At 40.2% G+C, this 24141-nt stretch overlaps 2 protein-coding genes across 4 annotated transcripts in view; one reads left to right on the forward strand and one right to left on the reverse strand.

The window, feature by feature from the left end:
- The window catches only part of mmut (methylmalonyl CoA mutase), a 17377-nt gene extending 13351 nt beyond the window's left edge, over window positions 1-4026 (forward strand). The window contains exons 3-6 of the mRNA XM_008398467.2: window positions 1191-1345; window positions 1430-1577; window positions 2664-2831; window positions 3423-4026. Of these exons, the coding sequence (XP_008396689.1) occupies window positions 1191-1345; window positions 1430-1577; window positions 2664-2831; window positions 3423-3551 (600 nt within the window). The 3' untranslated portion in view covers window positions 3552-4026. The remainder of the gene's footprint in view (window positions 1-1190; window positions 1346-1429; window positions 1578-2663; window positions 2832-3422) is intronic.
- Window positions 4027-4164: 138 nt separating this feature from the next.
- On the reverse strand, window positions 4165-21223 carry opn8b (opsin 8, group member b). 3 transcript variants are annotated; one of them, XM_008398281.2, is made up of 5 exons: window positions 20853-21223; window positions 13743-14036; window positions 10000-10325; window positions 9010-9111; window positions 4165-8938 (listed from the first exon to the last, which is right to left on the reverse strand). In XM_008398281.2, exons 1-5 carry the CDS (start codon window positions 20920-20922, stop codon window positions 8834-8836), a joined length of 897 nt encoding a protein of 298 aa, XP_008396503.1. In that variant the 5' UTR covers window positions 20923-21223; the 3' UTR covers window positions 4165-8833. The 3 variants fall into 3 exon arrangements, with proteins under 3 accessions (XP_008396503.1, XP_008396502.1, XP_008396501.1); XM_008398280.2 differs by having other exon boundaries at window positions 4165-8934; window positions 20853-21222; XM_008398279.2 differs by having other exon boundaries at window positions 4165-9111; window positions 20853-21222.
- Between the last annotated feature and the right edge of the window lie 2918 nt (window positions 21224-24141).

Raw genomic sequence — 24141 nt, forward strand, 5'->3', positions numbered from 1 at the left:
TATATATATATATATATATACTGCTCAAAAAAATAAAGGGAACACTTCAGTGTTCACTTAAATGTTAAATTTGGATGCAGGTTTGTAACTATGTCGAAGTCTCAAAGCTGCTGTTCATAGTCGGAGAAGATCTTATTTGATCTTTCCTGGAAAGTCTCAGTTTTCTGATTCTTAGCAATCAGGGTTTCAGAAGCCACATTCTACTAAAACTGCACCTCTACGTGCACATAATGATCTTTTGATCGCTGCAGATGACTGGAATTGTTCTACACTTGCATTACTGACCTTCAGCGCAGCATTGGACTCTGTGGATCACGGTATTTTCCTCAGTAGGCTCAGACCTCGGGCTGTTATTTCTAGCTCTCTGTCGGACTGATTTTCTTCCAATGTAAAGGAGATAATATTCTCTGTAAAAGCAATTCACCCATTGCTATTTTCCTTTCTTATATTTCCTTTAGCGGGTATTGTTCGGCGTTTCAATGTCCATCTCCTACCAATATGGGCTAACGACATTAACTCATCTTGATGTTTTTTTAATAAGTGATCCCCTTGAGCCTCACTGTGATAAAGGACTGACTTTTATCTAATTCCCAGATGGATTTTTACTTTCATTAAGATCCGTCTCAAGATCTTGTTTTCCTTAAATAGGAACATTGTTAAACAGAATGATTGTTCATACTTGCATTGTTTAATTAATTGATAAAACATGAATTTCTATTAAAGGGATTTCCATTTGTACAGAACTCAGGTTCATTTCTACACTATTAGTTTTACTCAAAGAGGCCCGTATCTGCTCTTCTACCATAGAAATGATTCATATTGCAATATTTTAGGATCTAAATATCTTTCAATTTCCAGAAGATGTGAAAAAACTGGGTTCTGAAGGGAGATTTGTCAATATAAATACATGAACTAGATGCATCATATTCAGCCAATCCTGCTGATGAAATGCTGAGAAGCCGTGCACAAGACGTATTTAGTGGTCTTTACATTTGTACAGGCAACCCGACCCTCTTTGTGTTATTGGTTTAATTCTATAAAACTCTATTATGCAACCCTCAGACTGAAGTCCTTTCTGCAAACGTAATTGAAATGGGGGAAAAAGGAAAATCCAGCAAAACACAAAATCCTCTTTTGGAAACGGTTGTCTTTATTGAATTTCAGTGGGAGAAGGGGAAGCTGAGCGATAGTCAATGTGGTCGTTTTTACGTAGATGCTCCGTCGGTGAAATAACCGGCGCAATGAAGAAAGTGTTTGGTGAGCACAAGGCCAGCACCAGGATGGTGAGCGGGGCGTACCGCAGCGAGTTCGGAGAGCACGAGGAGATCGCTCTGGCCAACAACAGGTAGAAAACCACCCCCGTTCTCTTAACGGCCGTCTACATGGCAGGTTGAGTCTTATATGTTTCTTTTTTTTTTTAACAATTAAGAGTTACAGAGTTTAAGAGACACGAGGGCAGGAACCCTCGTTTACTGGTGGCAAAGATGGGACAGGATGGCCACGACAGGGGTGCCAAGGTCATCGCCACGGGCTTTGCCGACTTGGGGTTCGATGTTGACATTGGACCGCTGTTTCAGGTCAGCGATTCTTCTTATCTGTATTCGCTATGGCTAATCTCTGCTACCGCAGCTTCGTTCCATTACAAATGTGCACAAAACTTTGGAGATGGTCCGCTAGTCACACTCGAATGCGTTTGTTCACGCAATAAGTCCTTAAAAAACCGTGCCACGCCATCGTCCTCCTACCGCTTCCTGTCGTCTTCTTTGTCGTTTCCGCCAGTAGCAACATCTGGTTTTTGATCACGTGCGACGCGAAAAAAGTGTTTCCATTGCGAAATGAACCAGGTTTGACACGGACAGGAAACGACCTCATCCTAGCGCAAGAACTTTTTATTGAAAAACATGTTTTGTTGTGTTTTTTTTTATTGCCATGTTTCCATGAAGCAAATTTACTTTCGTAATTCCAATTTGCGCAAATGATTAATGGTTGAAGGAAATGCAGCTTATGACAGGTTTCAGTGGTGAACATTACACAATAGCTTTTGCTTGATGAAGGAGTTAAACAAATCTGCTTTATGCTACCTTTTAGCCAGTTGAAAAGGCTAATTTAAGGTATTATTTTATGGTAGCAATCTGCACATTTTTCTGTTATATGACATTGAGGGGAAGATAGAACGAAACCTTTTTGATGTTAAAATCTGACACGGCAACTGCATTTATGAGCTAATTCGCACAAGCTTCCTCGTGTCTGTCTAATTCGTTCATCCATTCATCCATCCAGAAGCGAAGGGAGAATAACAACAGGTTTGCTGCTTCCCACCACTGATCAGCCTCTGGCGGCGCGGATAGAAAGACGACATAAGATGAAGTGTTTGCTCACAGCACAGCTCTCCTCAGGAACTGTATTGTTTTGGTTGATGCCTCTTGCTTTCCGTCCCCCTCCTGAGAGAGGCGGCTTTTATTTATTTGGTAGAGAAACATTTGCAGTTAAGAAAGATATTAAACGCATATTTTTAAAAATCTTGTCAGAGAGAGGAGCAAACCTCACACATGATTAGAAAGAAATCCTTTATTTGTACTCTGTGGTGCGGCTTTATTGCGTCTTTTTTTGTTGTTGTTGTTATTGTTGTCTGTTCTTAAGTTGCAAGCTTGCTCTTCCATCAGACTCCCCGGGAGGTGGCCCAGCAGGCGGTGGACGCGGACGTTCACTGCGTTGGGGTCAGCACGTTGGCAGCAGGACACAAGACCCTGGTGCCAGAGCTCATCAAAGAGCTACGGAAGCTCGACAGGCCAGATATCCTGGTCATTTGCGGAGGAGTCATCCCACCACAGGTAACTTCTGGGTTGTATTTTCGCCAAGTTTTAACGCTTACTTTGTTTGGAAAAGTCCTAGTTAAAGTCCAGAAGAACCAGGGCTGCAGTTTCACTGTAATTTTGCTGATCCAGGCAAAGATTATATCAGTACCTGGAATGGCACTATGTAAATTCACTCCATTTACCATAAGTCAGTTCCTCCAGTTTTTTTGTGATTCTGCAATGGATCCCCACATTTTTTGCCCTAATGCAAAATTCTGAGTTTATTCCACAAAAATAGTCAAAAACGTTGAGTTTTAGTGATTGCTAATGCCCACCTGCAGGTGGGCGGTGTTTTTTACTCCTACTATGCTGCCTCAGCCTTACTTAAATGTCAAGTTGTAGTAGAAATGTGTGGTGATTGATATGGCTTGTAGTAAAACTCGATTTAATGAGGCGAGTACTGGAGTCAACCAAAGCATTCATGAAAAGAACGCAAAAGAGTTAAGAGTTACGTAGAGTTGTTATATTTCTGTCAGTTTTTTTATAAGAAAATGAATGTATCCCCCATGGTTAAGGTCAGAAATCTGTTAAAACCTGACTCTGACCTGTGTCTCTGCGCCTTTGTAGGACTATGAATTCCTCTATCAGAGCGGCGTGTGCGCCATCTTTGGTCCAGGAACCAGGATTCCTCAAGCTGCAGTCGAAGTTATTGACAATATTGAAAAGAGCCTGGAGAAAATACGACAAGCCATGTAAGAAAAACACAAAATGCTGTTTTTCATGATCAGCGTTGTTTTTTTTCCATTTAAACTTTGTGTCACACTATGTGAATTTCATTCCCTGCACATCTTGGATGCTTCAGAAATGAGGTTAATGAAATACTTGTCATCTGACGGCGGTGTAGACCTGCAGTGTAATAACATTCTGCCGTTTCTTAGCAGAGTGTAATTAAAGTCAGAGGAGTCGCCATGTGTAGATAGAAACCGAAATCAAGTGTCCTCCTTTATAATTCTCTCCTCCTTAGATCACTCTAAGGACTTTTAGTGTCAAGGTCAGTGTGTGTTTCATTTTATTATTGCTCCTGCATGTTTAAAAGCGATTAAAAGTATTGTTCAGAGAAAAGCATTAATGATCACCGTGTTGAAAACAGTTTGAATGTGATTCTTTTCTATATGTGATCTACATCCTGCTTAGACACTTTGCTTGGAATAAAGTTTTTTTTGTAACTTTGGCAGTGCTCTCCGTCACTTCAACCGCCTCATTCTTTACTGGGATTTATATTGGATATATTGTGAGATTTCTTCTTTGTTCAACATGTACATATTTCTGTTTATGGCCAACAGGTTATGTTATGTAATTAGAGTCGACGTCTGTATTCATTACGTGTTTATTCATTAATATGACCAATAACTTGTGCACATAAAAATGCTCAAAAATCGAAGCTTTACATTCACAAATTGCTAAATAAAATGTTCAACAGATTCAGGGGGGGGCGGGGGGGGAGAAGATGATATTGCACACAAATCAAATTTCAAGTAAAATTCTGCACTATTTACTGTGGGGAGTTGTATCTTTTTTTTTTTCAAAGGATAGAACAAATAAATAAAAGTAACATTGTCAAAGCAGCTCATATTGCGTTCACAGATACAGACATACACCACACAGAAGGTTAAATGCAATAATTTTTCCAGACAGATTTACTGAACAAAATGCAAACTGAAAGCAAAGTAAGGTCACTTGTTTCCCAAACGCTTCCATCCAGCAGGATGTGCAAAAACTACACAGCTACGTTTTTCATGCTGCCAAGCTGTTGACAAGTGAATCTAATAGAGCTTTTTATTTTGAAGGTTGAGCTCTGTTGAAACCAGACAATACATCAGCTGCAGTAAATGAGTCTCACAAGCCAAGAGCAGTGTAGTTGTAATGAGTAACATAAGTGTTTTAATTCTTAGCACGCCTGTGTGCTAATGTGTCCAATGATCTATACTTTGATCTATACCCAAAGTACACATTTTAACCGCTGGTTATTCTTGAAAATTATTCACGCAAATAAACAGAACGAAGCTGAGCTTGAGCGGTGAATGTTGTGCACAGTGTGGTTTGTTATAATTAAACGTAATATTCCTGTCTTATGACCCGTGTCGAACTCTGCTGATGTGTTTTCCCCTTCAGCCTCTTTACTTTGATGAAATCATGATTAGCTTTAGAGCTACTGGCCTGTTGGCGTAAACAAAAGTGGCGTTCCACAAGGTTCACGGGTGCGTTTGTGTAATGTGCGAGGTCGGACTCTGACGTCGGATGAAGCGGTCTCTCCTCCGGCCGACGTTCTGTCTGCTTGAGGTCAGGATTGTGCAGACCGCTCCACTTCCTCATCCACGTCCCTGTGGTCCTTGCTTTTTAGCAATCATGTCGGAGCCGGAAACGGTCATCCATTGGGATGAAATGATCCTGAAGCAGTAAGCGCTCCCTTTACGGGAATTACTTTTTGATGACGTAAGGGTTACATTTAGCTGCTCGATCAGAAATCCCCTCCAGTAAACGCTCCGTTTGTACTCAGGCAGAACTCCTTCCTTCCTCTGATCCCACTTTTGCGATTTCACAAGGCTCGCCTCTTTCAGGCCGAGTTTCTGTCGTTCCTAATCCTTCCTGGTCTGTTATAACACCACTAACAGCTGAGCTGACCGAGGAATACTTAAAAGCGAGGTAACGTGAGCTCCTTAGGGCGACCCATTCTTTCACAAGATGTTTGCAGAAGCAGTCTGGATTGTAGACGGTGGCCGTGTAGCGTATGGAGATAATGTCCAACTTTCCTATCCATTCCACTCAGAATATAAAGTTCCTAACCTCGAAGTGAAAACACTAATGCTATGTTCGCATCTAATAATCTGGCAGACGTGGCACAAATGTGTTGCAACCATTCTCCGGATTCACAGTGCAGCATGATAAGTGAGACTTGAGGCTTTTTAAATGCTGCGTTCCCTCGCTCGCCTGTGGTGTGGCTGAGAATGTGAAAAATGGCATCTGGTTGTCCTTTTCTTCTCCTGACCTGCCACTTCTTTGAAGCAGCTTACATATTTTATACAGACGGCAGCGGCTTCTCAGCCTCCTTCACTGCTCTAATGATCTATACCCAAAGTACAGTACAGATACTGAAGGGATACATTTCCCCACATTTTCTCATATTTCTGAGAGCTTTCAGCTCCTCCTGCCTCACATTCTGAGTAACTTTTATCATCTTTCTTGCGCATTTTTTGTCCACTATCTGGATTTGGGTTATCTAAAGCGGACTGACAGATACAGGGTTTTTTTGGTCTTTTTTTTTTTGGGTGAACCAGGTTGACCTTCTTTGACCCACAGTGGAGTTCGGTTCCACATATTACTTGATATGAGCTGCAGTTCCGTTCAGCAAAGCTAGTGTGACTGAAAACTTCTTGTCTGTAGGTAAACTAGTGACTGCTCAGGATGTCTTAACAAAACCCAACTTTAAAAAAGAAACAACTTCAACCGAACCTGATCCTTTTATATGACAGTGAGCAATACTGTTGATTCGGTTTTATAAATGAAATATATGTCATATCTAAATAAAAATAAGACAAATAAAGATTATTCCCATCAATTATGTTAAGTTAAAGATGTTGTTTATTGTAAATAATATTTTATTGTGCATTTCTAAAATAGTTATGCTTACTGGGTTTGTTTGGTCAAAGTCTCTTTAATTTGAATGTTTTTATATTTTCATTGGTGATTATATTGTGGCCTCCAAAAGTATTCACACATTAAACAACAACCTTCAGTATACCTTATTGGGTCTTCATGCCACAGGCCAAAACAAAGTAGCGTGTTCAGTATGAGCACAACACTCTAACCAGACGGTCACGGCTACAACGAAACGGCTAAGAACAAAGTCTGATCGTGTCCCAGTCAAAGTCCAGACCAAACTTTTAATTGAGAATGTGGTAAGACTTGCAAGTAGTTGCTCACAGATGAGCCTGCACCTGAGTTTCAGAGGGGAACATTTTCAGATTTAATGAGTGTCACCAGATTACTTTTTGATTTAAGGAGTTAAAAAGCTATAATTATTGTTATTTTTCTTCTATTTAGCCATTCTGCACAACTTTGTGTTGGCCGATTACATAAAATCTCAACAAAGTACAGAGTTGTGATTGTACTGTGACAAAATGTGAAAGTGAACCAGTAGAATGAATAGCTTTGAAAGGCACATTGTCAAGACAATAATGGTGCATAACAGTGACGGTAAGATACAGGTAACAATGCAGAAGGGAAATTATGGAGAACAGAAACTCAAAAGCGACACACTTTGTCAATAGTACATGCAAAACACGTTTACCTCACTAATGTGCTTATCTGGTTTCACTGTAATAATGTGGTTCAGCCTGATTGTACCATAAACTCTTTATGATCAATACAAAGAGTGAATAAAACAGAAAACCTAAAACAAACAAACAAAAAAATGAATAAATCAGGGCTGTTCAGGTCAGAATGCAGCAAGCAAATTCTTCTACAAGGTTTGGACAGATTTTACTAAGTGAATACTTTGTAATATTATTTTGTTTTTCCAAAGTAGAAAAAAGAGATTAAACTGATGAAAATTATGATGATGGAGGTGAAATCTATATTCAGCAGGAGAGAAAAACCCCAAATCTGTTTAAAGGTGCTGTGTGTTGCTATTATTGCCATCTAGTGGTGAAGATGGAACTAGCAACCTCATCGTAAACCAACTATTTTCCTTTTATTTACCAAAGTATTCTTATTCAGTTTATGAGTAGTTAGTGCAGAAAACATTTATATTATTAAAATTAGCAGTAAGACAGTGTAAGCATGGTGTTGGTAAATTCTGCATGGTTTTAATCGTCTAGACATGCAATACCTCATTATTTGATCAATTCTGATGCGTTCGGTTACACTACATTTGCTCCGGACAACAAAGGCAAAGTGACAAATCAAATGTATGTGTCAACCACGGCTTTTTAACAAATTATTTTCTGTGATTCACCTGCATTTTTGCCACTATGCCACAGTCAGCGCAGCTAGAAAAGTTGCTGTTTTTTTTAATGCCATGACACCATCTTTGGAGTTTTTCCAACGACTACATAAATAGCTACTGTCACTTCAGCAACAAAACACTTAAAGTGTAACCCAAAAGTAATGATATTTCACTTTTCTGACTACTGTCAAACTGATACAAAAGCAGAACCACGGCGTCCTTTATGTTATTGATTGTGCTATTCAGAAGTAACTTCAACATTCACCTCTCCAAAAATGTAGCTTTTAAGAGCAGAGTTTCATTTTTACAACACAAACCAGTTTTAGATGGTGCCTTTAAAGTTACATACCACTCAAGTTGTGAAAGTTGTTGTACATTTACACATCATGACACAAGGCTCAGACAGAATAACAGCAGCTTCTTTACAATCTTGCGTTCTTGCATGAACCGCCGTTGGGAAACGGGCTCCGTGTGGCCTTCAAGGACAGCACAGCTACCGTATTGTTTAAACACACGACGCACACAGAAGCACAACTCCTCCACAACATAAAAAAAACAAAGTCCATAAAGTAAACATTTCCACTTTCTCTGGCAGTTCTTGTAAGTTTCCCGTTATATTTCTCTGTACGGCATTTGGCTTTGAACTCTTGCTGTGCAGCATCTTCTCTCTGTGAGATTAAATGTACCGTAACATCTCAAACCTGCAGATTTTGATCATTACTTGTATAAATGCGATTTACTCAGATGTCAGATAACCCAACTCCAGGACTGAATTGGACACTTTTTAAAAATATTTTTGTTGCTGTTAGAACATTCAGAGTTTTTAACCCCATCCTTTTTACCCATCATGCCCGTCTGTCTAAGGACCTGGCTACCTGGACACCTTTCCATTCCAGAATCACGAGACCTCCGACAACTCATCTCGGCTCAGTCTTATTGTTAGATTTCCTTCGCAACACAACAAAGTCACTGTCTCGACTCGGTGATCTCCTGCTCGGTTTCCCGCGCTACTTCCTTGGACTTGAGGTTGACGCTAACCATGTAAATGTTGTTTTCGCTGACGCTGTTGGAGACCTGGCACGCGTGGGAGCCCAGGCACGGCCACGGCAGCTGCTTCACCTCCTTTTTGAAGCTCTGGCTGAAGAAGTAGTAGATCAATGGGTTGTACACGGTGGAGCTCTTTGCAAACATGCAAGGCAGCAGACTGACCTCGGGTGGGATTTTGCTGCTGTCATTCAAAACGGACCACAGGCTTACCAAGCCGTAGGGCGTCCAGCAAACTACGAAGCCTACGCTGATCAAAACGGCAATCTGCAACAGAACATCAGAGACGGTGAAAAAGAATCCCACTGCAGCATCTGAAAATATAATATAAATGCTTTAGTGGTTAATGTTTTTCGTCTTTTGGGCTTGTGAAAAAATATTTACATTTATTATTATTTTAGCTGAACTCACACTTTTCTGTTGTTGTTTTTGGTTTAAGGGTCTAGACAATGTGATTCTTACCAGCAAATTCCCAAAACACTTTGCGCTAGTTAAAATGTGTGCATTATGTTTGTCATACTATATGCAGACTAAAAATGAATTCGGGATGATCTAAACTACAGCTGTAGCAAATACTGTTGGGCTGTCGCATCCCAGAGCCGTTAGTGTTGCTCAGCAAAAACACCGTCTGCTGGAACCTTGTGGTATTTTTTTTCACTCCTGGCTTAACAAAACAAAAGATTGCAGGGGGTTAGCACAGGAACGTGAAATGATTCTGTGTTCCAGTGAGGATTGCTTGATATTTTCTCAACAAATTTATCTGTTCAAATATATTCCTTTTAAAATTCTGTCCCTACATTAAAACCATGTTCAGGATAGAACCGGTCCTCATTGAGCGGAGCAAGTCAGTCAGACTGAAGATTCTTGGGATAGAAAACACACCTTTGTTTTATTAACCTTGAATTCATGATGCCGTTTGTTGACTAATGTTCTCTAGCAGACATCTGAGACGTTCACGGGACATTTGTATTTGAGATTAAGCTGCATTTGGTTGGACTGGATTTTTGGGGCGGGAGGATCAGGGAGAGGGAGACTAGATAATATGCACACAGCATCTTTCAGAAAGGAAAACGAATAATTTCAAGACGCACGTGGGCTTAACTTTTGACAAAGACGCCGAATCGGTCACAGTCGTGTCGGCGCGGAGTAACTTACTATCAGAAGCCTCCGATGGAGTTTGACGATGTTGGGGATGTGGTTGCTGTTCGTCGACTTCTTGTAGGTGAAGTAGAGCCTTATGGCGATGCCAAAGTAGCAGAAAATGATGATGACACTCGGCACGAGCAGGTTCACGCAGAACAGAGAGACGACAAAGGAGAAACCCTCGTGTTTCATTTGTCCCCAGGCGAGCGAACAGGACAGGCCGAAGGGCTCCGGCCCGTACCGGCCCCAGCCCAGAATGGGGAACAGAGCCCAGATCAGAGCGTACAGCCAGGTCCACATACACAGCATCTTCACCTTCTTCCAGCTGATCTTCTCCTCTGCAAAGAGAGAGAGAGAGAGATACTGGGTATTTTTTATCAAGTTGTACAACAGACACAGGCTTTCACTTTAATTGTACAACCAGAATCATTTTGGAAAGAAACGTCTGCGAAGTAATGGAAATACAACTTTCTTTGCAACCCGTGAAATCAATTTGAATCATAGCAGCATTCACACAGTTTTCTATGGCCGCCCCTAATTTATTAGCTTACACGTCTCTGTCGACAAAAACAAACTGATTTCATTTGTAGAATGCACGAGTTGTCACAAAAAGGTCGTTTTCAGCTGACAGACGTAGGAGCTTATTGGGAAATATGTTGTATAGGACCAAAAATGCTATTGATGATATTAAAAATTTGTAAATTATTGCACGTTAAAGGATGAGAATGTGATGTGCAAGTGTCGTTCAATGTGCGAATAATTGAAGAGTTTATCTGGTGTTGGGAGATTTAAACGTTTGCAGGTTCTGAGTTTGAGAGTGGCAGGAAATCATAATGTAAAATTGAATGTCAATGGGCATGGTCGGTCATTTGTTTTAATTAGATTTTTTTTTTCTTGTTTTTACTTTTTGTCTGCTTGAAATAAGGTAAGGTTGACTTTGCGCTTCAATATGGCCGCTCCTCACATCAACCACATTAGGATGTTGATGGGAAGCGTGTTTATTTCACAAGACACACGTGTAAGAGCACATCTTCAATCAGCGTCACACACGACTCTAAACTGAGCAAATTAAAAGTGGCGTTTGCTTCTGGAAAGTCACGTTTAAAACGACGCTTGTAAGAGCTACTGAAAACAGTCTGACGTCAGACCCGGTGCCCCGAGTTCCCACTTGCCAGGGAACTGGAACGCAACGTGTTTAACTGGGAAAGTGTAAAGAAGCATCTGCGTGAAATCCAAGCTGGGGATTTGTTGGTATAAATGCAAATTACCTCTATGCTGTTGAGAATAACCAAACTAACATCTAGATTCAAACGGACAAAACGATAATGGCACAACCGACCGAACATTGTAATCGTTGGTATGCAGCATAATCGTACATCTATTTACCCATCAACATTCAAATCTATGATAATTCGACTGCATAACCATGGTTCCAAACCACGCAGAGTGGGATTCAGAATTGATTTGAAACACATTTGTTTCTCCAAATTGCCTTTTTTTATGTAAAAAAAAAAACCCCACATTTCTTTTGATCCATCTGTTTCCTAACAGGCTACTTCACATTTGTTTCTGCCATCAAAAGAATTGCGCATAAGAGGCTATTTGATTTCCTCCTTGTCGCTTCGCCATTCATCCCTCTCGTGTTTACCCTGCAGCTGTGTGCTGATGAGTCCTCCTCCAAGGTGAAACTCTGACACTCTCTCCACGCTGTCATTGTTGCCGCTAAAAACTAATTACATCTGTTTTATTAGTGTACGGCCAATACAGTTTTCTCGAGAGATTTTTTTTTCTTCTTTGTAACCCCTGGCTTACAGAGTGATGCACGTTCTCCCTGCAGGCGTGGGGTTTGCTCCGTGTGCTTCACCTTCCTCCTACACTCCAGACTCACGCATGTGGCATTGGCCACTCTGAAGCTCTGCTAGGTGTGAACGCATGTTTGTGGTTGTCTGCCCTTTTTTCTGTGGGGTTCAGTCCCAGATTTAGTTCTGCACAGAGTTACTCTGGCAGCTCTGACAGAGACGATCTCATTTTTGACAAAAGCAACTGAATGCGCCAGCTGAGGCAAAACGTTACCACGTGTCAGTCGAAAGGAAAACCCTGACTTTTTGGATAGCGTGTTGTTTATATTCTCTATTTTTTGCTGACGACCTTTTGACATTAAATATTTGTTGATGACAACTGAGCCAAAATCCTGCCACCCTAATGTCCGACAGATGCAGACCAAGTTTATACGTTCCGATGTTTTATTATTTCCTTTATAAGATTTCAACAAGAAACTATTTATGTTCCTTGAAGCAAAAGATGACATCGTTCTTTAGACCTGGTTACCCATAACCCAACTCTAACTTTGCTTTTTCACGTCACAAACTGTGACAAAACAGATGCTTGAAAAGGCTTTTCTGGATTCTAGCAGTCATATGCTGCTTGTTAGTTTTTTTTTTATATAAAAAAAAGAGAGGAAGAAGAAGAAACCAACTGAGATTTGAGGTTTGCAAAACTTCAATACGCTAATAGTAACAATGGTCAACCTTTACACGCGTCACTAACTTTTAACAATCCGAAGAAACCGATTTGACTTTACTTAAAGGATTTGTCTTGATCCTTAAAACTCAGGCAAAACAAAAGATTCATGGAAAAATGTATGAAAGGATTAATTTATGATTAAAATGGCAGTTTAAAAAAAAGGGGGGGGGACACGCCATAAATATATAAAGACAAAATAAAAATGCAATTTCTTGAATAGGAGGTTTCATATTCATTAAAATTAAGCAGGAAACAGAACACACCTCTTCTTTTAGGTAAACAGTTTTATGTATGAGCCCATTTTAAAAAAGAACACTAATTCTTGTCGTACCTGTATTCATGTACTTATCTGCTGTGTTCACTCTTGACTCTTATGAAGACACACATGATGGTAAGTAAAAGTTTAAAAGTTGAATAGGCCTGGATCAGTGAGCTCTAAGCATATTCTGTATCTTTCATGCTATGTGTAAATTTTTTATTATAGTTTTTTTTATTATTATTATTTTTCCAAACATGAAAGCTGGGAGTTATGACCACACATATTCACTTCAATCTCAGCTTTGTCTTGGCAGCCATTTAAAAACAAGCTTTTTTTTTTTTTCTTAATTGTTCTATAATGAACTTTAACATTAAACAGGTTCCATGTTTGCATTGGGCTTTTTACGCCTCTGGACAACCACAGTGGATATAAGGTAATGTTTTTCTTGTGCTTATTTCCTTGACCTTGCTGACTAAAGAGCTAAAGATGAAGCTCTTTGGGGTTTTTTTTTTTAAATTGCCATATTGCACAGACTGACCTTGGGGTGAATTCTCTGGACCACTGACTCCTGGGAAGATTGGAAAATGACTTAAATGTCTTTCTTGCTGTAAATTGATAGACTGACTATTGTTCGGAAATGACCTTCCAGACCTCAATGATGCAATTTGTCAGCCTTGACATTGTTTTAACCTCTGGAGAAGTAACCTACCAGAGCCCCTCCATCTACCGAGATGGTCTTATTGATTATCAGCTAATCAAGTGCATTTGCTTCGCAACTCCTAGCTCCCTACTCACACTTTTAAATCGTATGGAAGCAGCAGAACTGGCATGGTGGAAATCATCTGTTTTCTCCATTTGACATGAGATTTAAATAATCTGGACTGCAGAGATTGCGAAAACAGATGTTTGATGTTGCAAACCGCAAAGAACTTTCTTTAAAACAACGAATTTCAATTCAATTTAAATGACTTACTGGGAGAATGCAGATTGAGGGACACAATGAAGCGCACTACGGCCAAGATGGTGAGGTTCATGATGCTGGCAATGCCGAAGAAGAAGCCCGCCAGACCGTAGTAGACGCAGGAAACGTCTCCGCCCAGCCAGTGGTGGCTCCAGGCCGAGGCCACGGCCAGGGGATACATGGTGACGGCCATGCCGAGATCCGTCACCGCCAAGTTCACGCTGAGCAGCTCCGGCGGCTTCATCCGGGACGACCTTCTGAACGCCATGATGAGGACGAGCAGGTTTCCCACAGCGGAGAGCACGGCTGAGACAGACGGGAGACAGAGACGGATGTCTGATCATTGTCTGATCAGAGCCACTCGTAGGGTAATCTTTCAGAAATGGATGTTGTTGGGAGTCAGAAAAGGTGTAGGAATGGCTAAGCTAAGCCACAACACAATGAGATTCTTTCTGCACTCAGTTTGTGCTGAACAGGGAACCGACCCAGTCGATGGGCAGATGTTTGGGAAAAGCATTGGTAGGTTTTAGCTGCATCACAGGGACTTTTACTGCTGAGATTCTCCAATCCAATATAGCTTAAGAGTTCTTCTATGCACATTCCTATCGCATTTATACTTTTCCAGTGAAATTAAACCTTCTTCACTGCAAAAACACAAACTCTCACCAAGTATTTTTGATCTAAATTCTAGTGAAAATATCTTGGTACACTTGAAATAAGGCAAAATCAACTTTCAGTAACTTTTCATTACGAAATAGGAGCTTGTTTTAGATCAATCATTTCTTAATATTCATGAAAACTGCTAGTACTAGTTTCACTGGCAGAAAGACATTTTTTTATGAGATGAGATTTAAATAATCTCATGTCTCATGACATGAGACTAATTCCATCTGCCAGTGGAACTAGTACTTTTTCATCAATATTAAGGAATTATTTACTTAAAACAAGCTTCTACTTCTTACTGGAAACTTACATGTAAGCTGATTCTATCTCATTTCAAGAGTATTATGACAAACTGATGGCTGATCAAGCTTAAAATCCATGCAAACAAACAGTTTCCCTATGCGTCTCTAATCAGTACACTCAAGTAGGAGCTGATTTATGACTGGTTATCGATTCGGTTTGTTTGTTTATGAGACGCCAGACTTTGTTTTGTTCCAACAACCTGAACAATGACTAAGCGCACCCTATCACGGCTTCAACAAAATACCAAGTCTGTTTTCAGAGTCTGCCGATCAGTCAAGCGTGTAATGCCCTGAGAGGTGAAGGAAAGTGTAAAACAAACACACAAGGTGGGAAGTGCTATATGCACGTTCCTCCTGTGAAGCAGAACGTTTTCGCCGAGTGAAATTCACCAGAGATTAAAACACAGTGTCATAATTACCAGAAGCAACCCAAAGAAAGTGGATGTTGGTGTCATTTTACAGAGGATTAGACGATGGCTGTTCCTATAACAAATCCTTGTTATTAGTATTTTATGGTAAAAAACGTGATTTAAAAGAGTGCTGAGTTTCACAGCTATTTTAGAACTTGAATAGATTTACAAATCTAACTGAAAATGACTACAAATCCCTAATCTGCTTTCTTTTTTCAGCACAATTAGATTTATAGAACTCCCAACACGATTTGCTTCAACATTCCTTAGCCATGTAAATCTGGATCTGGGAAAACGTCTAACAGTGGAAAATAACAATTCCCATTCACTACTTTAGCTTACAAGGATCACACTTGTTCTTTTCAACCTGCAGTTTTAATTGGGGCATTTGACAAACCAGAGCAGACGTCAGAAAAGTGTTCAACTCGCCGCCGTTACTATGGTGATTATTATTAGAAGAGGAAGTAGAGATAACTTAACAAGATGTTTTGCTTTAGTGTCCTACATTTTCATTGGCGTTTACGTCTTCACTGCATGAGGCAGAGTCCTGGAAGTTAGACAGCTTGTCTGCATATTCTCTGGACTTTAGACAGATTAAGTGTTTGATCCTTTTGCATCGGTTGTGCAAATCTGATAAGGCCACGTGGATCTGGTTTTTCGGGCCACTCTGAGTGCAGTTTGATATGTTCTCCTTGTGCCTGTGTTTTTCTGGGTATTCCAGCATTCTATCATTCTCATTGTGCTAAATTGTATATTGCCTCCAATGTCATTTATCGCACACAATTGAACTTGCAAGTTGTTTTCGGCAACAAAAAAATGGCAAGCTATTGTTATCAAATCTCGTTTTATTCCAGAACCATTTACTGCAGTTGGAGTGTTTTTTTCATGAGCAATGTAATCACACAAATGCCCAAAATGCTAAAGTAAAACATAACCACAAATGCACGTGGCTACTTCAACGGACAAATACTTTATTGCAATTTCCTTTCAAAACACAATAATTTCCTAAAAATCCCAGCATACATTTGAGTCGTCTGATGTTAATCAATGCCTCTTCTATCCTTTTTGTATTTATCCAGATATTCCAGAGCAGCTAGTCATTTCTGGCTGACTGCTTGTCATGTGGATTAATGGTTTAAAGATGAACTTCCACCTGCTCTCCAATAGGTGGCAGTGTACGCAGGAACATGATGGTGTTACTAAACATCCACAAAAGTAGAGCAAAAACGGTTTTCGTTTCTGTTCACTGTGGTACCTACTATGCCTGAAGGTGTTAATTATTTTAGGTGTGCATCAGAGACGGTGTTAGGACCCTGAAACATTGTGGACTTAGTTTAGTTTAGCCCACAAACAGTTAAACTTCAGCATGAAATACAGAAAGAACGTTAACAAATGAGAATATTAGAAAAGTTACATACAAGCTAGCTGGGTAGCAAAATAGACTGAAAACTGCTAACAAATATTATTTATATGCTGCCTTCTTTAATCAAACCAGGTCTTCAAACTGTTGAAGAGAACACATTCACCCGTGAGCCAAGTAAAGGCATAATTTTAGAGTTAATCGTACAAAATTTTGAATTTTTAATAACATATCAAATATTTGAATCTTGACCTGACAAGTTTGCAGCACATCACATGTAACTAGCTTCTGTGTGTCGGTTCTCTTTTGCTTTTTAGTATGAAGCAGAGGCCTTCAGGTCCAGTTTTCATAATTATTATCATCTTAATCTTTCTTCCCCTTTTACTGAAAAGGTCAGCATTGCGACTAATCTTTTAACTTTTCACAAACAACTAGAGGTTCAGTCTGGGTTCAGTCCGAAAACTAGAATGAGAACCGCCTTCAGAACTTAATTGGCTTTTTAATTCAGCAGCAACAGATAACACACTAATTAGGATGTTCAAACATTTACTGTGACATCCCGTTATGCTGATGTGGCAAACATTCCTGTGGCTGAACTTTCTGGGCTTCAGCCTTAATGGTATGTGATGTAAAAACTGAAACTGTGCATCATCCTAAACACAGGGAGTCTGGTGTCTGGAAGCCCACTGTCATCTCCAGCCTTGCGGCCAATAAACTGTCACCGATGAATTATCTCAAAGGTTGTGGTTGTAAAGTAACAAAATGTGGAATAAGTTCCAAGGACATTAATAATTTTCCAAGACACCTACTTCTGACTTATCTGGCACATAAAGAGTAAATGTCCCCGTCTTGTTCCTTAAAACTGCGATATTAAGCTTTAACACTTTCTACCACAGCCTGGAATTAATCTTTAGCCCCAAACTTCACCAAGGAGCCACTTTGGGACTATAAAGCTCAGAGTTCAGCGGCCCAATCGACTTCCAGCTCACTGAGGATTACTTTCAAGGAGGCGTTACTAAGCCAATATAGCTCTAAAAAACTCACTGAGCAAGAACAAAGAGGGAATCGATGGGGACAAACAACGTTAGCTTGACTGCTTAGGACAACAAAAGGGTTTTTAGCGCTTGTACATACGCTCTCTTATCAATGGCTGGAGTGAAACAGAAGTAACATCTGGAAATCCTTGTTAATTTTAGGTTTATTGAGCTTTCCATTAAATCAATACATCCCTTTGTTTTATAATGTTCTATTGACAGGTAGGGATTATCCAGTGGTGGTGGTGAGTGGATGTAGCATTAGCATAAAGGTCAATGGTAAAAAAACATAATTATACATTATTATTTTAAAAACAAGTACAATGGCAGCTGCATAATTTACTCTAATGGCCTTTGATGCTTTTTAAACAACTTCATCACGAAATAAATGTCAATTTTGGTTATTTCAAGCATGTAGTTGAACTGTTTAGTTATTATTTCAGGTCAGTCAGGGTTGCAACAACTATAATACATACATACGTGCGTGCGTACTTATGTACGCATGCACACAAACAAATATGTCTTTGGTCTCTTTCCATAAGCTTCACACAATAGTACGTTCATTTCAAAATCTGAAAAAACAAAAGCAAGAAAAACAGTCTCCCTCTCACTATTTATTCATGATAAACAAACAAAATGCAATAACATTTTCTTGCTCACAGCCCTTGTTTACCTTAAAACCTCACAAAGCTCAAAAATAGAAACGCCCAGGCCATTAGAGGTCACAGAGACACTTCATGATCTGCATCCTGATGCGTCTTGCCAGAGAATGTGAGCTACTTGCATCCATATCTTACTGGCTTCCCGCGTTGCCAGCACCAGAGGCTGACCTAGAGGTTTAGCTCAGCCTGACTTTATTGCTACATCTCATTTCAAAGCATTCGCTGTGTTTAGCGTTCTAAATCCAGCAGCAAAAGGATTTAAAAATATCTCAGTGACTGTTTTAGAGCTGTTCTATTTAAAAAAAACTAAAAAAAAAACTGCAGGACACTTAGGTCAAGCTGCAGACCACAGATGACCGAGGCGGCCGCTGCGCTTTGGGACAGCCTGCCATGGCTCATCAGATCTGAACCTGCCCAAGAGATGAATAAATCTTACATTTTAAAGATGTGCTATTTCTGGGGCACCAAGTGGCACTTTGGATAGAGCAGGTGTCCTGCGTAACGGAGGCCAGCAATCATCAATGGAAATTTCATGGATTTACATCCAGGCCTGGAGCCGTTAATGCACAACTTCCTCTTCTTTCTGTCTTATTTTCCATCTACTAAACCGCAGAATAAAGGTCGTTAAGATACAACATTTATTTTTCCCTGATTTTAAACTCGGTTGAGCTGAAGAGGTTAGTTTATTGTTACACTTTTTATTGAATCATTTCTTTTTAAGGTCTGTTTCAATCAGGCTTTTGCCCATCATTGTATTAAAATGCACACTAGTTAATTTTTTTTATTAATAAAGCTTAAAGTGGATCGAGTTAAACTGAGACACACATCAACCAGAACACTGAGAGCGCACGACTGTTGGCGAGCGAAGTGGTGCCGCGGTCCAAGTCTCTTAAAAACATGCCTCAGAGTTCACTTATAGTAGTTACTCTCTGGATAATTTGTCTTTTTCAGAGTCCCAGAATGCATTTATAAGCTGAATATTTGACTTTACGTGAACCACGTCCTTGGAAATGGTGAAAACCTAATTAATAAGATGATTTTTTTTCAAAATAAAAAACCGTTTTGGTTCTGCTTGTGTCGGAGCAGCAGGCAGATGTAATGTGTAAATCAAAACCTCTCTCATCTTGGTTGATTACGATTCCTCCATCTGGAGCTTTGTCACATGACTAGACTCACGCTGGAGGGAGGATTTAGATCCTGCTGTGTAACTGAAGTTACATTTGAATTCACTGTCAGACGAGGAGTCACGCCAACATATTCTGATCTCTAACATTAGAGTTTGTTATTGTGAGAGTAATTTCAGCTGATATCAGCAAGAACATTCAGGAGTCATCAACCTCTTTAATCCATCTTAACTAAAAATTTCTACCCTCATGACACGTCGATGCATCCATCAATTATCTTCCCATGTCAGATATTATCCACATCTTATGACCTTGTGCAAAGGAAGAACGAGACACGACTTGTAAAATCGAGAGCTTTGCTTTTAGGGTCAGCGTTTATTAACCTTTGCAGATTTGAGCAGTGCCTGAATTGCTGCACAAGAAGTTTTAATCTGTACAGCCACCAGAGGTAGAGACGGACTCAAGACCCGAAAAAAACAATCCATCCCGTTCTGGCTGAGAACCATGAGCTCCGACTTGACGACTTTTCATTCCAGCAGCTTAACAATCTGCTGAAAAGCCGACTGGAGGTCATAGTCTGAAGACACCAACAGAACAACATCGGTCTGTATGGAAGAGAGATGCAACCCAAATGTTTGTACTCCTAAACAGCCGCCTCTTCATGTTGTGGTCCATTAAAACCACAACACCAGATCAGCTTCGAATCCCAGGCCTTGTTGCAGAAACAAACCTGACTGTATGGCAAGAAGTCTCTCTCAGATCCTTCTCAAGAACATCCCAAACTCCCAGCAAAACACTCAGCATTAAACAAGCGTAAACATCTGCCTCTTCTGATTCTATTGTGGAAAGGAGCTTTTTTTTTACAAACCCTAACTCTACCTCAAGTAGGGGCAAAGAAACACTTTGATGCTCAACCTGCAGTAAAAAGATCTGGGACAACACTTGACATTTCCACCAAATGTTGCCTACATTTGCCAAATAGCTTAGCTAAAATTGCCTTTTGGGTTTCAACTAAACTTTGATTTATAGTAGTTGATATGAAGTGGTTGATGTGGGTTGACAGTGGAAAAAAAAGTGGACTTTTTTCATCACATTTCTTTCTTTGCTTGAATATATCTTAGAAAGGACATATATCACAAGGAAAAAAACAAACTCATTTCAAAAATCAAACCTCATCCAACAGCTCAATTTATGGTTTTTAAAATTCTGACAGGCTTTTGCACCTTATTACTTATGCTTAATTCTGCCTTTATTCCTGAAACTAGGCAAAAACTGATAAAATGTTGGAATTTTTTTCTTCAACAGGCAGATGAACTGTATCCGTTTATAATCAATACACGCAGAAAACTGAACCGATTACCTAAGCCTCATGTGACAACGTGATCCAAAGCACAACAGAAACCTGTTTTTTTTGTTTTGTTTTTTTTTACTTAATCGAAAGTGTCGTTGCCAAAGCAATTGCTTTGCTTTCACAAAGTAAAGTACTAATGTAATGCATAAACGACAAAAAAAAAAAAAACACACAAAAAACCACAAAAAAACAATTATAATTCGTTTTTCTACTTACTTAAAACCAGCAGGTAGCAGCCTGCGCCGATATCCAGTGCCGGTGAGAGCGCTGAGGCGTAAATATCCATTTGGAAAGATGGAAAAATAAAAATACTGGCGTTTGTTTAGAACGGAAGGATCCTCGTGTGATGTTTAAGTAAAAGTGCGCGGCTGCAGGTGCTGCTGCGCATCCATCTGTCCGCACGCAGGGAGCGGAGACAGGAGGCTGCAGCTGTGCGCGCACAGCCGGCCAGATGCAAACAGGGGAGGTCGTGCGTAAAGCGGCAGCCCTGCCGTCTGAAGCCTCCCTCTGGTGCTATAGTGTAACTTAACCTTCAGGAGGATATAAGACTCAAACCTCTTGGAAGTGACTCAGCAGAGGGAAGAACGATGTTTTCCTGACGCATAAACGATCTTTGCGACTGTTTATCCTCCACTCCCCCTAGAGACCACTTTAATTCATATGAAAGGTCGACAAATTGGAATATATTTGAAATGTAAATTTATTTAATAAAAAGTCACCAAAAAAAAAAAAAAGAAAAGAAAGAAAAACACATGCATTAAACTCAGAAGGATACATTGAAATCATTGTTTGGTTCATTTGGATGAATTTGGCTCACAGCTAATAAATACCCAAAATTAGATTTTGACAAAAGACCAACAAAAAAGAAAAAAAGAAACGTTCTCGATGCAGAAATCTCACCATTTACTGCCTGAATTAATTGATGCAGTGAGTCTTCCTCTTGACATTAGCACAGATTCTCTGTGGACTTTAGATTAGGGGAGTCTGCCGGCCAATTAAGCAAAGTGATGTCATCTTCATTAAATCAGCTATGGAAACGTAACACAGTCTAAGCCAGGGGTGGACAACTCCAGACCTCGAGGGCCGGTCTCCTGCAACTCTGAGATGTGTCTCTACTTCAACACACCTGAGTCAAATAATGACGTCATGAGCAGGACTCTGGACACCTTGACTGCACTTAGGAGGTGATTCAGCTGTTGGATTCAAGTGTGTTGGACCATGGAGGCATCTAAGAGTTGCAGGACACCGGCCCTCGAGGACCAGGATTCCCCATCCCTGGTCTAAGCCATGTGAATTTTTCCCAAATGTATGGGCGTCACAAGGCTGCAGTTGTTTCTGCTGCTTGTGGATTTTTTCCTTCCACTAAACTCTCCATTAGGCATTCAAGACACGTCTAAACATTACAGGGCCTCATAAAAGTTTTCTTTTCTTCGATCCTTCAAACAACAACAAGAAAGGAGAGGAGAGCAAAAATTCAATGGAGCAGCTTAGAGTGCCTTGGTAGTTGTGGAGAAGCTGAAGAGAGAGAGAGATCCACAGCTTCATAACTCAGGTTTGAGAACAATACAGCCATTAGTGAGGCAAAATTAGATTGGCAAAATTTTAAAGAATGTTTAAGAGAGGTATGTGTGCATACTGTGCACATTGCACAGTATCTTGGAATATACATTACGAGAACTCAAGGTCTCTCAGTTAGGCTCCAGGCTCAGTTCACTGTTTCTTCTGGCTGGATGTAAGAGAACGAGGCCTTTTTCTCGGCCAATAATCGAAAACATAACCTGATAATGTGAGCTCAGAAAGCATAACGCCATCCTGGAAAATGCTCCGTGTAATCTGTTGTTCAGGAGTTTCGTCGTTTTGGTTCACAGTGTCGTTTAGAGCTGCGATACCTTAGGGGGCTCTAGAATTTGCCATTTCTTCTTAGTGCCTGCACTGCTGGATCAAATTAGATATTTTTGCTTCAGATTTATAAACATTTAACTGCATGTTAGAGGGTTTCCTCAGCTTCTAAGCATTTTGATTGTCCTGTAGTCGAAGTAGTTATACAGAAAAATGTTGGGATAAGTGTTAAAAAGGCTATCTTCCTTTTTTTCCCCTATTATCTATATTCCTACTTTGTCACCAGCTGCTGTTTCCCAGAAATCCATTATGGTCGGCCTACATGACCATAATTTCTATCTGCAAGGATGTCCACAATTACTGCCTCATTCATCAAATAAGGTGCCTGGAGCTCACCAGGGGAAAGTTCAACGTTTGTCTCCCCCAGCTGTGATGTCAAAACGACCACGGACAAGACGTCGAACTACACATTCAACTCTAATGATTTTCAAGTGGCTCTGCATGGAAACTGCCTCTAAGTGAATGTAGCGCAATTTCAGAGTGTAAAGAAAAGAATGTCGTGCCGTGAGAAAAAAAAGGGAACATTTTGCAGGAGGACTTATTAGATATAATTTTTTCAGAGGTGGAGAACACATATTTGGCACATGAGGTCATGACCAACTCAAAAAGTTCCAAATTGTTTTCTGCGGACACAGAACGAGTCGTATTTAGTTCTAGAGAGTTGGATGCGATCGTCCATCGAATTCCCATTTCGGAGTGAATTTGTGAAGTCATTAACGGCAGTAAAACGTGGCCTCTTGCATTACCGGTACCTTGTTTACTCCGTTTATATCCTTACAAGGAAAGCCACTTTAACATATACATTTTTTCCAGATGGAGCCCAGTGTGTGAGAAATAAATTGTAAGGGGATTTTTATTTTTTTTGGCCTTTGACTCCCAGGCGTTCAAACATTTATTCTCAACAGTGACGTGATTTCACTGCTGACAAGTTTGAGGGATGACTTGTATGACAAGGTTGTAAATAATGAGAGACTTTTTTTTTACCAAATTATCCATGACACAACCGCAGAGCGGGAAGCGTATTATGCAATTAAGCCACCAGTATTCTTCTGTTTTCCAGTTCAGTGTGCGTGCCAGTGAATTTTGCCATTGCTTTCTAAGAAGAACTTGCCTGAAGGGTTTTTTTTGTGTGTGTAATTTTCTGTACACACTGGCTTATGTTTGCATGGTGGAACAGAGTTTTGCAAAATTGTCAAAAGAAATTCATCCATAGTAGAGAGAGATAAAGGGTTTAATTAATCTGTCTAAAACTATCTGTAAAAGGGGTCTCTAACACTAGTCTTTGAGATTTACTGTCCTGTAGGTTTCAGATGCTTCCCTGCTCCAACACAGCTGAATCAAATTACTTCTTCAGGATGCCATTAAATTTAGCAAGGACTTGGTAACGAGCCATTCTTTTGATTCAGGTGTTCTAGAGCTGGGTTACGTCTAAAACCTGCAGGGCAGCAGACCTGGAGGGCTTGTGTCTGTAAAGAGGGAAGGAACAGGACAAATGCAGAGGCGCTGCTTCCTTATTGGGGTTTGACCTGCAGTTTCCAAGCTTTTCAAGCTTCAGAGATTCTTCCTCACAGACCAAACCCTGCCTCAAATCTCCTCCACTCAGCTC

Source organism: Poecilia reticulata, linkage group LG21, assembly GCF_000633615.1.
Source record: "Poecilia reticulata strain Guanapo linkage group LG21, Guppy_female_1.0+MT, whole genome shotgun sequence".
NCBI classification, from domain to species: Eukaryota; Metazoa; Chordata; class Actinopteri; order Cyprinodontiformes; family Poeciliidae; genus Poecilia; species Poecilia reticulata.